The 18293-nt window shown below is 34.1% G+C and overlaps 1 protein-coding gene across 9 annotated transcripts in view; it reads right to left on the bottom strand.

The window, feature by feature from the left end:
* The window catches only part of Marf1 (meiosis regulator and mRNA stability factor 1-like protein), a 244066-nt gene that overhangs the window by 114793 nt on the left and 110980 nt on the right, over window positions 1-18293 (bottom strand). For all 9 annotated transcript variants that reach the window (XM_085819030.1, XM_085819032.1, XM_085819027.1 and 6 more), the window contains one exon: window positions 6426-6604. In XM_085819030.1, coding sequence (XP_085675156.1) covers window positions 6426-6604 — 179 coding nt within the window. The remainder of the gene's footprint in view (window positions 1-6425; window positions 6605-18293) is intronic.

Here is an 18293-nt window from a genome sequence, read left to right as displayed (position 1 = left end):
TTTGCTCCTAAGTACTCCTATGCGGTTCCTCATTCTTATACTGTGAAGTTATGGACAATTAAAACTGAACCATTCTGTGAGGATGTAGAACACTTTCGAAGTTTTGGGGAGCAATTTAAATCTTCTCTTGATGATAATTCAAATCTTTCAGTCATCAAAAAGTATTTATTTTTGCATGGTTATTTAGCAGACGAACTGAAGAGATTAGAAGATGGAATAAGTATTATTGCAGACACTTAAGAAACTACAACAAAACTTATTGACAAATATGGTGATAAAAATAGAATAATACAAGCACCTTGATTTTTTGGAAAATATTATACCAATACGACATTTGTCACCTACAGACTTGAATGAGGTTTTCAACATTTGCAACCAATAGCTGCAGGCTTTAACTGGTTTAGGAGAAAATATCAAAGCATATGCCCATGTTTTAGCACTCAAAATTTTATGTGCATTTCCAATGACATGTGTACAAGATGAAGTATTCATGCTAAAAGAGGAAAATTTTGGAAGGGATGCTACTGCACTTCGATAGATTCTCACAGAAGAAGTGGAAGGAGCACTTACTGCTCAAAAGATAAGAAGTGAGAAATCAGTTGATTATATATTCAATTTCTCTACACCAGCTTTAAATATTAACTCTAAAAACCCAGAATGGTTAAAAAAAAACCTTTGCCATTCCATTCTGTAATACTAATGGACATTGGCCTCAGAACTGTGAAACTATTACTGATACTAATACATATATTCAAAAGTTAAAGAGGGCTGGTAGTTGTTTCTAGGCTTTCTTCTTTCTGAGGTATGTATTACCATCTAGTAGACATATTAAAATTACAAGATATTAGTTCGGATACTCTCCAAGTTAGAGCATTCGAGTGTTCCTTGAGTATTGCACAACCTAGATGTCAAAAGGAGTTTGAAATATCCGGCATTTGGAATAAATCTACAATCATGCTAAAGGCATTTGAAAGCAGTAAATTTATGCACATCATTCCTCTGCATTCATTAGACACTGTGTTTCTTCCTTGTAAACAGAAACTTTCTAATCCCTATGACATGTCACAGAAAATACCTATTGAAGTGTTAGTTGGTGCAGATTTCTATTGAAGTGTTGTCAATGCCGAGGCACCTGTCAAATTAACGGAAACCCTTCGCATGGTAGCTTCAATTTTTGGGTGGATTATTAGCAAATCTTGTTTCAAAACTATTGTTACTCCCTTATCTGTAATTCATAATGTTCATACATTAATTGTCAGAGATAAAACAGATGAAGAGTTTAAAAGTTTTGGGGATTTAGAAACTAATGGCATTGAACCTTCTCAAGACAGAGAAATGTCCACTAATAGTACAGAAATTTTGAAAGTTTATACAATTCCCACAAAATAACAGTGGGGTGTTGAGTTGTGAAGTTCCATGGAAACAAGATAACACTATCTTATATGATGTGGCCCTGCAGCGTTTGCATATCTTGCACAGAAAACTGCCTGTTAATCCAAATTTAGAGCATGTTTATGTAGAATGCATGCAAGATTATATTGATAAGAATCAAATCAATCTGTAACACGAACATCCAAGATTCTGAATAGTTGTCAATGCCGAGGCACCTGTCAAATTAACGGAAACCCTTGGCATGGTAGCTTCAATTTTTGAGTGGATTATTAGCAAATCTTGTTTCAAAACTACTGTTACTCCCTTATCTGTAATTCATAATGTTCATACATTAATTGTCAGAGATAAAACAGATGAAGAGTTTAAACGTTTTTGAGATTTAGAAACTAATGGCATTGAACCTTCTCAAGACAGAGAAATGTCCACTAATAGTACAGAAATTTTGAAAGTTTATACAATTCCCACAAAATAACAGTGGGGTGTTGAGTTGTGAAGTTCCATGGAAACAAGATAACACTATCTTATATGATGTGGCCCTGCAGTGTTTGCATATCTTGCACAGAAAACTGCCTGTTAATCCAAATTTAGAGCATGTTTATGTAGAATGCATGCAAGATTATACTGATAAGAATCAAGTCAATCTGTAACACGAACATCCAAGATTCTGAAGAGTACTAGCTTCATCATTAAGCAGTCCAAAAGAAAAACAAAACGAAGAAACAAAATGTCACATAGTATTCAATGCAACTTCTTATATAAAAAGAAATCATTCTCTTAATGAAGCCCCCGAACAAAGTCTTAATTTACTTCCAATATTTTGGCTATTTTACTAAGATTTCAACTTCACAAACAATACATCATGAAGTTGAGCATTTTCACAATTAACATTATAGGAAGATAGAGACGCAACTTGATTTTTAGGATTCAGAACAGGATATTGAAGAACTCTGAAAGAAGAAATACTTAGTTACAGGTTTTTGTGACTACCTTTTGGGTTAACTTCAAGCCCCTTTTTGCTATCTGCAACTCTATATGAACTGGCTACTATGCACTTAGACACTTATCCTATTGCAGCAAAACAGCATAAAAAGAACACCTAGAAAGGACCATTAATGTTATCCTTCATGAAGGGAGATGATTCTGAAAATTAGACCATGACTCTTTACTACGAAACGCAAGGTTTAATGTCTTTAATTACGTTGCATATTCGGAAACTAAGTACCGTTTCATTCTAGCGCCGTCGCAGCGCTATGGTAGGCATCCCGCGCATGTGCACTAGTCTTTCTTGTTCACTGACTTTCAATTGTCACCATTTTGGTTGCTCTATGTTGTGTTTTCAGTTTGCTGTGCACATTCAAAATGTTTAAGACAATTAGTTCTCCCGCTGACTGTGAGATTCGTGCCATGATTAAATTTTTGAATGCGAGGAATGTTAAACCGGCCGAAATTTATTGTCAAGTGACAGAAGTTTACGGTGAATACACGATAAGTGATGGAATGGTGAGAAAGTGGGTAAGAATGTTTAATGCAGGTTGAACAAATGTCCACAGCAAGGCTCAGAGTGCGTCGGCCTTCTGTTGTCACCAATGATTTGGTAAGGAAAGTTGATGAAGCAATTCATGAGAACAGATGCTTCACAATGACAACTCTTTCAGGGGCATTTCCACAAATTTCACATACTGTTTTGTTCGAAACTGTGTCTCACCGCTTGAATTACCGCAAACTGTGTTCCCGATGGGTTCCAAAAATGCTCACTGATGTTCACAAAACAAAGCAACTTGGTAGTGCCCTGACATTTCTCATGCGGTACAGTGATGAGGAAGAAAACTTTTTAAACCAAATTGTGACAGGTGATGAAACTTGGGTGTGTCATTTCACACCAGAATCGAAACAACAATCGATGGAGTGGAGACACACTCATTCTCCGAAAAAACAAAAGTTCAAAGTGACAATGTCATCACAAAAAATCATGTGCACTGTCTTCCGGGATAGGAAAGGCGTTTTGCTTACTGAATTTCTTCCCAGAGGTGAAACCATTAATGTGGCACGATATTGTAAGACTTTAACAAAACTAAGGTGTGCCATTCAAAACAAACGAAGAGGAATGCTCAGTAACGGAATTGTGTTGCTCCATGAAAATGCTCGGCCCCATACTGCTGGTGTCACTCAATTGTTAATTCAACAGTTTCATTGGGAGCAATTCGATCACCCGCCGTACAGCCTGAACTTGGCGCCGTCCGACTATCACTTGTTCCTGCACATGAAGCGCGAGCTTGGTGGCAAGTGCTTTGGATCTGACGATGACATGAAAAATGCTGTGGAGTCGTGGTTATCAAAACTGGCGGGAAGTTTCTTTGACGATGGTATACAAAAACTGGTCACCCGCTATGACAAGTGTTTGATCATTGGCGGAAACTATGTTGAAAAATAGTTTAAGACATGTATTTTCATGTAAAAATAAAATTGGATTTGAAAAAATTGTTTTACTATTTTTTTTTTTTTTTTTCAAAACGGTATTTAGTTTCCGAATATGCCTCATAGTTTGCCTTTGGTGAAGTGGACCACAAATTCATAAACACTCCTGTCTTTGTATGCAACATGCAACCCTTTAATACAATGTACATTGTGTTATTCACATGCTCAACTGCTTGAGATTTGCATCTGGAGCTTGTTAAGGACCTGACAACTGGTAAATTCATGATGGCATGGCATTCACGATGGCACTTGGTCAATGAGGACTCCATCACACCATCTATACTGAAATGCCACCACCTTACGTGCTACAAACAAAGAATTGGCCTCTCTCTCTGGAATACCATAACAGCTAATACTATGCAAAATTTTTATACTACAAACACCATTGAATGGAAATTTATTGTGCTATTAGCGGCTTTGGTGGGGAGATTGGTGAGAGCATTAAATACAATTAACAATGTTTTAGAAAATTGCTTAGTTGCTCATTGCTGGATGAAGAATCACTCTCTACAGCATTAGAAGGGGTAGAGGCCACCCTGAACAATAGATCATTAGTGTACGAGTGAGGGAATTCTGAAGAAGCCTTGACTCCAGATCATTTTCTAACTGGGTCAGAAACGGATAAAACCTGAATCCAAAAATACGAAACTTACACAAAATTACAGGAAGCAGCAAGATTTGTTGGACACATTTTGGAAGAGATAGTCTAAATAATATCTTCTGGAACTACGCTGTTATCATTAAATATGCAATATCCACAAATTAGTTCCCATTAGGAAAGGAGACCTGAAAATTCTACAGGAGGATGTAAGGTCTTGGCATACATGGAAAAGGATGATTGTTGAAAGGGTAATCGAAGGCCGTGATAAAAAGTGCAGATCATTTGCACTGTATGCTAGTTTGGTTTGGTTTATGTGACAATGGCAAAGCCTCGAGGGCTATCTGCCTAGGGAAGGGATGCATTCATGGAGGACTTTCTAAGGGAAACTGGCTTGTATACATGTTACACATGGGGAAAACCACAAAAAGTTGGTCAAACCTCTTGAGGGTTAAAAGGGTGGGGAAGATGTTCTGGCCTCTCGACAGACAGTGTTACTCTTGATATAAGTCATGATATTCCAATGCACAGAGTTTGATTTAATTTTTGAATCTGGCAACATAAACAGTAAGAATAAAATGTTTATGTTTAGAAGCTGTAAGTATATTAACAATAAAATGTGTATATAAACGCAATCAAAGGAATCATGAGGAATACTGGGTAACAAAGTATTCTTTTGGAAGAAGTAATATTCAAATTATAAAAAATATTATATAAATAAATATGCTTAAGTACACAATGCGAATGAATAAATATAAATTTTTTAAATAACTATCTTAAGAACTATAATTCAACCATGCAACTCAAATAATTAACATGAAATTCTTTAAAAAATCTAAAAATATAATATGAAGCAAAAATATATGTAAGAAAGGAAAAAACAATATATTTTTTCTCCTCACACATAAATGAAAGAGAAATAAGTTGCTGGAAACTGAGAAGTTCACCAAATGAATTATTCTTGGGCAAAGTAAATAAACTGTGCTAAAGTAAACTTCGGAATTTCTGATTACATTTCACACCCATTTTACAAAATTTGGTCGTCAGGCATATCCTGAGTAGTACAGTACAAAGTCCCTAATCCAGATGTCCATTATCCGGAATGATCTATAATCCAGACCTCAAAGACACAAACTTTTTTTTTTTGTATGCCTTACGCATTTAATGTATAATGGATGGTATAAGCTAGGCTAAAACTATTTTTACTGATTCTAAGGCATTTCAGTTAATGTTGCAGATTGCGCTGTTCCTTAAGCGGTAATAAATGAAGATGATATAACAGAAGTTTTTCATTGCGACGACAATGCCCCAATCATCAATCAATTAACGGACAGCGAAATCTGTAGTATGGTTCTAGGTCTAAAAAATACCGCTTCCAATAGTGAAGAAAGTGACAGAGAGGTTATTGAAAATGAAAAAGTTTCGATTGACAAGTTAGTCGGTATTCTCGACACAGCAATTACAGGACTTGAACAGTGGAACTTTGTAACTGAACAAGAAATTATGTCTGTTTACAGAATTAAAGAGAAAGTATTAGCACAGAAAACAAAGCAACTTAAACAACTTACATTGAAATAAATGTTTAATAAAGTAAACAAATAAATATTAAGCTTTTTTTTTTTGGTAAATTTTGATACCCTTTAGATCATAATTGCTCTTTATTTCATAAATTACAGTTTCATATTTTTAATTGTATAATTTCTGCATGCCATCTAAACAGATTTAAATTGATGATCTATAATCCAGAATCGCCGAAGTCCTGATGAGTCCGGATTATGGACTTTGTATTGTACAATATAAACATGGAAAAAAAAATGGCATGACACTTGAGAAAAAGTCAGATTTTGTCTCAAAATTCGTATATTATATTAGAACAATCCTATATATAAATATAAAACATTAATCTAATCAAAACCCTATTTGGTAAATACACTGTATATAAGCATTCTAATATACTCACTTTAAAACATGAAATGGTGGATTTTTATCAGATGATACATGAGATATAAGTATCCGCTTGTGACCAATTTTTTTGCGGTGCAGTTTGGATATAGCATATTGAGCATCTTGTAATGAAGGAACTTTCACATTTGCTTTAGCACTCCCATCAGGCTGAAGAGACATTGATATATGAAGAACCTATTAAATACATATTTTTAAACATTTCATGCAAAGACACAGTATGGAATAATCTATCTTTATGGCATCAAAATAAGTACTTTGAGAAAAACACCAATATACACTTACCACAAGCTAGTAACAAAATAATTATTTCAGCATACAATACACTTATACAGTACAAAGTCTGAAATGCGAACATCCAATAACGGAAATGATCTATTATTCGAATCTCCCATAACTCCCCTTTTTTAAAAGAAATTTTCATCTTCTTATGCATTGTACAATATGCTATTCAAGGAAAAACAAATCTGTAAGTTGATTACTTCTGATTAGCTGAGATTTCTCTTTTGCTGAGAAACATCGTTATCCACGATATATTATTGTGGATATTGTTTCACCTGCCGGCAAACAAACGACATTTTCATTTTCAGCTCTCCAGTAGTTACGTATGTATGGAAGCAGGGTATAGCTTTCTTCTATCTTATAAGTCTTGTATGCAATATGCGAAACCTAGTGACCAACGTTTGTAGTGGAATATTGCGCTTATCGTCTTTCATTTGTCGACTTAATACAGAAGAAGGGAGAAAGATTACATTTCGAATAAGTTCAATTACCACTGAGAATTACGTTTGTTTCTGCATTTTCCGATTTCATTCAACTTATTATTTCAGCCTATTATTATTGTTGTAATCTAATCAAAATTAAGTTTTATTAAAAGTTACTGTCTGTGTTTTACTCTTTCCTCGAAAACTGTACATCGATGAATCAGTCAAAAGATATCGGCAGAAAATGTCTCCAAGTTAGGTTGCAATCTCATTTTATTTCAGTAAAATTGTTATTCAAATACAGTACACAGTCTTTAATCCGGACTCGTCGGGACTTTGCCGATTCCGGATTATAGATTATCAATTTAAATCTGGAAAGATGGCATGCAGAAATTATAAAATTAAAAATATGAAACCATAATTTATGAAATAAAGGGCAATTATGATCTAAAAAGTATCAAAATTTACAAAAAAAAAAAGCTTAATATTTATTTGTTTACTTTATTTAATATTTCTTTCAATGCAAGTTGTTTTGTTTTATGTGCGAATACTTTCTCTTTAATTCTATAAAGAGACATAATTTCTTGTTCAGTTACAAAGTTCCGCTGCTCAAGTCCTGTAACTGCTGTGCCGAAAACACCGACTACTAGCCGACCGACTTGTCAATCGAAATTTTTTTGTTTTCACTAACCTCTCTGTCACTTTCTTCATGCCTTTATGCATTTTTTGCAGCAATTCCACTTTTTGTTCGATGGACATTGAAACATGTTTTCGCTTCGCTTAGAAGATTCTTTGGCAGCTCCAGAATCGGAAACTCTTTTTCACAGAATCGAAAGTTCAAGCTTACTTTTATAAAATTGCTCTAACAGTCTGCAAAAAATAATAAGCCGGATCCAATTAGAAGATTAAGGAACAATGCAATCTGCAACATTAGCTGAAATAGATAATTAGATAATTTTAGCCTAGCTTATACCGTCCATTATACATTAAACGCGCATGCGTAAAGGTATTATGCGCATGCGTAAAGGCTACACATGTGCAGAAAGTTTGTAGCTTTGAGGTCCGGATTATAGATCGTTACGGATTATGCACGTCCGGATTAAAGACTTTGTACTGCAGTAATATTTATGCAGCATAAATCTTCCTTGAAGAAATAGGTAAGCCACTTATTCAGCTTTCGGCAAATCCTTAACTGTAAAATCAGTGGAGTAAAGAGCATAACCGGTTCCCCATACAAAATACCTTTTTGGTTCCCCCCCCCCAAAAAAAAACCACTTGCAGTAATATAATGTATAAAATATACTTGTAATAAGGAAATAATATAAATAATAATAAAATGGTGAATCTGCCTTAAAATACTCTAAAATATATTAAGAATACTCACGACCTAACTACACTTCTAAGAAAAGTTATACAGTTTTTTGGGATGACGATCACAGGCTAGGCTTTAAATTTGACGCAAAAAATCAAGACTAGCATTAGATTTGGAAATGTATCTGTGTTGGTGAAAAAATGAGACATACAATAATCTAGAATTAGTTAAAAAGGTATTATTTATTTTACATATTTATAATTAAAATGTACAATTTTTAAACAATAAAAAGTTTAATATATATTACAGATAAGTAGATATATTTATTAATAATAATATAATACAATCAATTACTATGTACAGTCAAAAGTCTTTAATCCGGACTCGTCGGGACTTCGGCGATTCCGGATTATAGATCATCAGTTTAAATCTGGTAAGATGGCATGCAGAAATTATAAAACTAAAAATATGAAACCGTAATTTATAAAATAATGAGCAATTATGATCTAAAGGGTATCCAAATTTACCAAAAAAGAAGCCTAATATTTATTTGTTTACTTTATTAAACATTTCTTTTAACGCGCGGATGCGTAAAGCATACCTTACTCATAGCCGAAATTACAAAATTGCAACCAGAAAACTATGTGATTTGTATTCGTGATATTTATAATGACGAGGAATTTGATTTAAATCATATCAAAGACGGAGTACATCGAAATTAAATACTACATTTAGTAAGGAATTATAAGCCGACTAAAATAAAAACATCTGCCCTGAAGATAACGATAGTGTTGACAGATCAACTTCCAGTTAATTGCGCGCCGCGACGTGCCCCCCCTCCCCCGCGCAGAGCAACGTGAAATTGATAAACAGATTTCGGAACGGTTAGATAAACAAAGGATATGCTTTTATCCATTTTTTGTAGCAATTCGTTTTTTGTTTGATGGACATCGAAACATACTTTCGTTTTCTAGATCCTTTGGGAGCTCCAGCATCGGAAATTCTATTTGACATAATCGAAAGTTCAAGCTTACTTTTGGAAAATTGCTCTTACAGTCTGCAAAAAATAATAAGCCGGATCCAATTTGAAGATTAAGGAACAACGCAATTATCAACATTAACTGAAATAGATAATAAGATAATTTTAGCTTATACCGTCCGTTATACATTAAACGCGCACGCGAAAACGTATTCTGCACTTGCGCAGATGCATATGCGCAGTCGTAATGTCTTGCACGCACGAGTAAAACGCCTATGCGCATGCGTCAATGCGGCGCATGCGCAGAAAGATTTTAGCTTTGAGGTCCGGATTATAGATCATTCCGGATTACGGGTGTCCGAATTAACGACTTTTGACTGTATACATTTTTCTTGCCACGATTATTTAAAATTTTTCTTTTTCCACATTTAAAACTGCTAGATCATTTGCATGATCTTGTTCCATCATCGATTGTTTATATGTCAAAATTTTAAATTTCTGAATTCTGCAAAATTAATTTTAATTTATTTTGCTGTTCATAGCTAGAATTTAATAATGAAATAGTAAGAAGCATTTGAAATGCGACTCTTAGGTTAGGAAAAACCTTCTCTCCATATGATATTATAAAGGTAAGATCTGTAATGGAATTTTAGGTTGAGTTCCTTTTCTACTGCGGAGTAACATCATGCAGTCACATACACTGCTCAAAACAATTAGGGGATATTGTGAGTTCGGTATGAAATAACTATATAGTCGACAACTTTTTTTAACAACAACAGAAAAAAAAAAAAAAAAAATTTCTAAAGGAAAATTATAAGGTTTACAAAGTTAGGAATATGCAAATTTAGTTTTTGATGCCGAAAACTATGAGTTTTAGATAAGGAGTGAAAAGCGACCTGCAGCATTCCTTTTGCAGTAGGAGATTAAAAACAATTGACATGTGTTCAATGTTTTGTAGCAGTGAATTTCGTAGCAATATGACTTAGTTGAATCGGTAGCCTGGAAGGCCATCGGAGGTCGTTTACAGGAGGGTCAAACATAGTTCACTGTAGCAGAAGAGTTAGGAGTTACTGGAAATATTTGTTGAAGATCGGGACAAGGTAGTATGCTTGCAAGAGCATGAAAATGAGAATCGGTATTTAACTTTTAGGGGCGGAATAAACCACACTTAGAACGTCACTTTCTAGCAAAAACAACTTCAGAGCACTACTGCTACCAGAGTTTCAACTCAAACTATTCGAAATTGTTTCCACCATGTGGCTTGTATGCTCGCAGACTTAAGGTTTGTGTTTCGTTGACACAGGTCCATCGTGCTGCTGGTAGAAGGTGCACACTGGAGCATCTGATATGGGGACGAGATGAGCGCAGCAACATGTTCAAGGAGCTTCCACTTTACTGTACAACCTTATAATAAGCGGATTCTCATCTAGAAAAAACCTCGTACATAATACTCCTCCATTTGTGCATGAAAGTGTTCTATTTGGCTGAGGCGGAATGATGATCTGGGCCGATATTCCTGTCAATGGCCATACCGACCTGCATATTATCAGGAATGGAGCACTGACGGCTCAGCAATATAGGGATGAGATCCTGACCAATTGTGCTTCTTTACGCTGTAGCAGTCGGGGATGAATTCATTCTCATGGACGATAACGGCAGGCTCCATCCGGCTCAGTTAAATCCACAATTTTCTTTTCGACGAAGGAATCCTTCGGATGGATTGGCCAGCATGTTTCTCAGTTACGAATCCAAGAGACTATGTTTGGGACATTCTAGACAGAAGGGTTGCTAGTCGCTTATCACCTCTAAAAATAATTCAGCAATTAAAAAGCTGTCTCCTACAGGAGTGGGAAAGAATACCCATCTCTCATTGGTAACCTCACTCATTCCATGCCTCATAGGTGAGCAACATTGCTTTTGATCAGGGAAACCATACCCCTTATTGAAACTCATTTGTACCCAAGAAAACACATTTTTTGTTTATTTGTAATAATATGCACAAATTCTACATTTTATGTTTCCAGACACATTTCGTCCCAAAAAAAGTAATAATTCCTTCTTCATTGCTCCTTTTTCATTTTTTATATTTTACAACACCTAAACATTTCCTCATTCACAATTATATCCAGAATCACAATATCCCCTAACTGTTTTGAGCGAAATATTTCGACATAGAGTTCTGTTCCATTAAAGTCTTGATTTATAAACTTCAAACCGAGTTTCTACAATTCTTTTAAAGAACATTATTCTTGCTTAATAAATTTTCAACGTTCAATAAATATCCGAAATTGGAATAAAGATCACTTAGTCGTGTACTTATTTCCTGCTGCAGATGATCAGGAACGCTCTTCATAAAGCGAGAAATTTCAGTTTCTGCGAAATGGCAATATATCTAGCCAATTCTCCCGGCATTCTTCGTCGTCTTCTAACGCGGTTTGTTATATCAATACTCAAGTTTTCGCAAAAAGGCATTATCTTTTCACAGATCTCGTCTCGAATTTCTGCACGTTCAGTTACTAATGATTCATCATCAGGCAATGCTTCTGTAAAATTCATTTAAGGATCTTGTAATCTGAGCTGTACGCGATTAATTCCCATGATTTCATGCCGGTAATGAGTAAAAAATATATTTACGGGTGCCCCTCGGCGAAAATTGGCGATACATGGACATCGAGTTTGTGCAATTCTTTGGCTTGTGTAACGGCAATTTTTGTGCTAAAAATCGCCGCAACACAAAGCCAAAATAACAAGTCAAAGAATTGCACAAACTTGGTATCCATGTACACATCAACCTTTTTTCACTTAAAAAATACCGCAGGATGGCACATACTCGGCACTGCGGATTCCCTTTGTCCACATACACATAGATATATTTTCACTTGAAAAGTCAAGGGAGCAGCGAATTCTACACTAGAGTCAAAAAAACAATATATAATCTCAATAAGCTATATTTTAAATCAAGCATTGAAATAACAAAATAACATAAAAAAAAAAAAAAAAAAAGGACACTCCACAAAGGAAATATCCACTTACCTTATTTAGAAACTTCCGTGTCTTCAGTCTGTGGCATATAAAATTCCTTAACAGCATCCAAAAACTTCCTAAATTTATCTGAACTAGAATCTGTATACTGGCGTCGCCACACAAATTAACAGTAAAAAATATCTTCCGTAGTGCCGTAGTCAGTGGCATTTCTTACATGAACCTTACTTGCGACAAACCCATCTGAACAATCTTTGCGTTTGACCATACGCATTTCTTTCGTACAAAAAAGGACACTTATAATGGCTACTATGTAAACCTTCATTTACACACCAGTCAATAAATGTTCCCCCCCCTTTCGTTCCAAACTGTACACAAACTTCAAATTAATCTTACCACATTCAGCCATTTTACCGCATAAACCACAAAATAAGCAACGTACTTCCTAACATTCAACTATTCAAGTTACCATAAATGAAACAACTTGACGATAATTTAAGGGGCATCCTTTAATATACGCTAACAAAGAAATAAACTTAAATTATGAAATTAAAATTTAGTGTATTTTGCAAAAAAACTGTAGCTTCACTTCTGGCGTCACCTGGGTAGAACTGTCCGCTATTTTTTCTGATAATTCTAATTTTTCCAGCATATCTAACCGCTTGTGCTCTGACACTCTGTTTTGTTTCAGATTCATGTTTAACAGTTTTCTTTAAAGCATTTTTTAGTTCCCATTGTAATGTTTGTTAATGAAATTTGATCGGAATTTAATTTTTCTAAATAATAGTTTCAATTGAGGCTGCATCTTTAGCATGTAGTTCAATAACTGCCCCAAAAGAGCCTTTGACAGAAACTTTTAAAATCAATATCTACTGGTAAAATCAATATCTACATTCCTAAAGACTTGTGACATTTGTTCTCGATAAGCGATATCAGGAGGTGAGCCAAATTAAAGTCCAATAATATTAATTTCTTATGATGTGACTTACCATTTGATTATTATAGTTTAGCGGCTGAATTAGTAATAGTTCAAGGTCGAAGGGTTTATAATATGATAAAAGGCTACACTGCATTGTTTTTCATCGTTTTAAAATAAGCGTGACCTGTACGTGCATTTCGGTTAAAAAAAATAAAAATATATTTCATTATTTTAGAAAAATTAAGTGTTCAAAAGGAGAGAACGTTTTGCATAGAGAGATATTTGATTGATTTACTGCAAACATTATTGCATATTTCATCAGACAAACCAAGAAAGAAAATAATAATATTACAATAATTACTGATTTAAAACTTATTTCCCAGAAATCGATCAAAATAAAAATTGAAAGTTTCCAGAAAATCTTGTGTCTTGGTGACCATTTGGCGCCTCCGCGAGTGGTGCCCTGGGCATGATAAAACCCTTGCTCCCTTCCTGCTACGCCACTGTGTAAAATTTAAAAAAAAATGAAAACGTCGTTGCGTCGTCAGAGAAGAAGCCAAAAATCAAACTACTGAAGAGGAAATACAGGGAAGGGGGACATAAAGCGATTATGAGAAAAAAGATGCGAAATTTGGTACTCATGTGTTATATCCATCAACGGTGAAAGTTGACTACCATCGAACTATAAAAATTGGCAGAGATTGAGCTAGTAGTTCTTGCGGAATTTTGAAGGAGCTTATGGCTGTTCATTTAACAAGCACTCAGTATTGGACACGCTTTGTATTTGCTCTTCGTAAAAAAGGCTTTCGGTGATTTTTTCTATTTTGTTATGCCCTCCGATTTTACTGAAAGCTCTGTTTAGAATGCTACGAGTACAAACTTCCACCAAATAACTGTTCCAATCTATTACTCTTTTGTCTAGCATATTCAGCTGACCACATCGTATCTATTAATGCGTACTTTGTGAAGGTGGTATAATTATAGCTTCGAAAAATAACTCATTGCTTGCTCCTATGTAGAAGGCAGATCGAAAATTTTTAATTATTTTTTTCTTCCTTACATGACGCAAAGGAAGTATTGTAAACGGGAAAAATTTCGGGTATCGTATTTCAATGGAAATACGTATTTGAGTGTTCCCGAACCCATTTCGACTATTTTTTTCCGTGCCATCATCTGTACGTACGAACAGAATAAAGAACTCATCCCCCCCATAAAACGAATTGTAACGTCTGCACATATGTATTTCGGGTAATTCAAAAACTTACCTGTAGAACATTGAAATTTTGTTCATGGAACTGCTATAACATCTGATTATGTACCACCCTTTTTATTACAATCTTCAGTACTAAAAATGTATATATATGTATGTATATATATAATTGAAAAAGAAAATGTAAAGCTAACTGGTAATTAGACGTAAGACCTATCTGGTCTCAAAAACTTTTGCGCATAATGCTCCAAAAAGATTTGAAATAATAGTAGTAGGTAGATACATTGCAGCGAACATATATATATTATATATATAATATACAGGATAAGAAATATATATATGTAATAGATTCTGTTGAAGAGCGCAGGCTGTTCATTACGCAGGAATCCGTAATGAACAGCCAGAATTTTGATGTCGTTGAACGCTGAAATCCCGATCTACAATTTTTCCACAAGAAATTTGGCAGTCAAGGTATACTTAATTCAACTTTTTATTTCAGGAAACATGTTGCGGCCACGAACAAGTTGGCACATTAATTGTGCCTATTCCAAAAAGTTTACATTTTAGATAAATTTGCGGTAAGAAAGAAGGAGCAGACTGTAGTCCAGCTAGGCCAAAGCGTAGAAAGCAAGTGCGTTATGTTTAAGGTGAAATCTTAATTCAGACTGAGTTAGTTTTGGTTCTCAATGCATTTTAATTGGATAGTTAATACTACTATACAATTACTATTGGTTGCTTTAGTTTCACTTACATCATCAGAATTATGTAAGAGTCGTGACAGATTAGTCTCGAAATGAAGCGGTGCAAATAGAGGTTACTATTTTTAGAATACAGAAGGGAATTTACGTTGCTAATTTAATCTTTTCTTTATTTTTCTTACATATTTACCTAGGATAAGGGGTGTATATATATATATATATATATATATATATATATATATATATATATATATATATATAGTCGTACTTTTAGGGTGATCCGTTAAAGTGCTGAAAATGGTTTCATTTCTTAAACTACCTAGGTAATTTGCAAATTGCTTAGATAATCGCTAGAGCGAAAATAAGATCTTCGCTGGAGCAACAGCAATATTTCTGTACCCTTAAAACAGCTGCCACTTACACTTTTAAATTGGTAATCGGGCAAGGTTTCAGAAAATGTTACTGCAAATCTAAACGTGCCACTAATAGGTGTGCTTGTCGCAAAATCCAATTAATTAATTATATTGAATCAATTGATTATTATAGATAAAAATTATCTGATACACCAAAAAATTGATTATTATAGATATAAACAAAATAATTGCATTAATATCGATAATCTTTTTTTTTATTTACTACAGTTATAAAATATAATATACAAAGGCAAAGATGCATTATAACTAAAATATCTTTATTTTATACTAAATTATTAAGTTACTGAACTATTTTTATAATATATTTTTTAATAATTTTAACTTTACAATTTGCTATTAAGACTTGATAACTACTCGTTTAACACAACATGTCAAGATCATCAAGCAATTCATCACTAAATAATTCCGACTCCACTATTCATTCTCATATTAATCCAAGTGTATATCCGCCATCATTATCTGCATTTTCTACAATATCTACAGAACAATCCCAGAAACCAATCCCAGAAAAAATTGAGAATTCTGCCTATATACGTCTAAGGAAAACACAGGATGATCAAGTACATAATTACTCCTCCAAATTTCAGTTATAAACAAGTAGAATAAAACGACGGTTTTCAAGTGAATACAGAAGAACTTTATCCAAATATGGAATTTTATAACAACAACCTAGAACCCAGAAATGATTCTAACGATCAAATAAACCAACCAAGAAACAACTGCATGTATACTAATTCAAGATCATATACAGAAGTTACAAGTACTATACCAAGTAAACCGAATAATACCATACTCTTACACCCAAAGGATGCAAGAGTATGCAGCAATTTTCAAGTTAAATTGCCATAAATATTATCACTCCAAACATTAAATATCAATGTTAAAAAAAATAAACACCATTCTTCAAGGAGGCCTTGCAATACACTGTCATAACCCAGAAGATAGAAAAAAATCAGCTATAACCTCAATGTCAACACCGTTGCAAAAGAAATAGTTACCATAAAATTTCCTAAAGCCCGAATGCTAAAATGCATAATTAATAATATTCCAAAAAATTTCAACTCTGATGAACTGATTCATTATAGCCCAAGAAACACAATCAAGGAGTTCTGTGCCCTTATTTAAACTGAATGATAAAAATAACACTGATATCATAAAATGTCACGGTCAGACTTTCCAAAATTGTACGAGTAAAAAACAAATATATATTGGATGGCGCACCAATAAAATAACCGAATTTATCGGTGTACGCAGATGTCAAATCAGCCAGGACTTCTCTCATATGACCAAAGATTGTCATTTCAAACCAAGATGCTCATTCTGCGTCGGAAAACGTGTTTCTTGCTGCTCTACACAAACTCCGTATTGCATAAACTGCTGGATTAACAATGAAAAGTATGCAACAAACTTTGACTGTAAACATCCAGCTTGAGCTATTTCCTGCTCCACAGATCCTGCAGCCTATCTATCGACCATTTCCATCAATAAAAAGAATAATTGCATCCGATTACTCCAAATAAATCTGCAAGGAGCAAAGACCGCCACCGACAACTATGTCAGTATAAAGTAGATCATTCAGCAGATATTATAATAATACAAGAAACGTACTGCATCACTGGCAAAGTAGAAAGAATTCCAAATTACTGGACAATTATTCAACGTCATGCTTCAAATACTGTTTTATCTCCTCGTACATATTCATTCCAAAAAATAAATGGAATTCTGCAATAATTATTAATACTCGAGACCTAATCACAATTTCAATCAATACTATATCTCCGTCAAAAAATCCAAATCAAACCTTATCCATACTAAATGAAATCTTACAAAAATATAATAGTTCGCACGTTATTAGTGGAGACAATCTCGCACAGTACTTTATGGGGATACTTACAAACTGATCACAGAGGAGAAATAGTTGAAGAATTTTTAAATGCAAACAATCTCATTCTACATAATCATTTTACTAACACACCTTTGATAATACCTACAGTAAAGGTTCGACTGATCTTCTTATTTCTACAACCCATCTTGCTAATAAAATTAACAACAGATCAATACTAGATGAATATACTGAATCTGATCAAAAATATATCTCTTTTGTTATAACTGAATATATGTCCTTTACAACACTTACGAGATTTAAAATCAATAATAAAAAATAAAAGAAATTTCAACAAAAGTTCAATCGAATTTCAAATGACTTTATCAATTCTATTATTCAATGTACAACCAAAACAGAACTTAATAATATTACCAAGGAACTTATTAGAAAGATTAAAGATACCTGCGAACGTACCTTCTTCAAAAGATCAACTGCCATTATAAAAATCAACTGGTGGACAAAAGAACTCCGCAAAGAAAAACACAAAACACGAGCATTAAGAAGAAAACTCAAATCATCGCGAACTGATGAAGAACGACTCATCATACTCCAAAAATACAGAAAACAAAAAGCCTCATATAAAAAAGCAAATATCTGCAAGAATTAAAGCATGGCACAACTACTGTTCAAAAAACCAGGATATATATGGCTCATTGCACAAAATTGCAACCAACAAAATCTTCCACCCAACGCAACTTACAGTCACTAACTAATACGGGAAAAAATGACGAAAATGTTACGAA

Source organism: Stegodyphus dumicola, chromosome 6 (genome assembly GCF_044657685.1).
Source record: "Stegodyphus dumicola isolate Sdum_Otavi_A_Nest chromosome 6, ASM4465768v1".
Lineage (NCBI taxonomy): Eukaryota > Metazoa > Arthropoda > Arachnida > Araneae > Eresidae > Stegodyphus > Stegodyphus dumicola.
The sequence above is the reverse complement of the archived record's forward strand: the minus strand, read 5'-3'. Positions and strand labels throughout refer to the sequence as shown.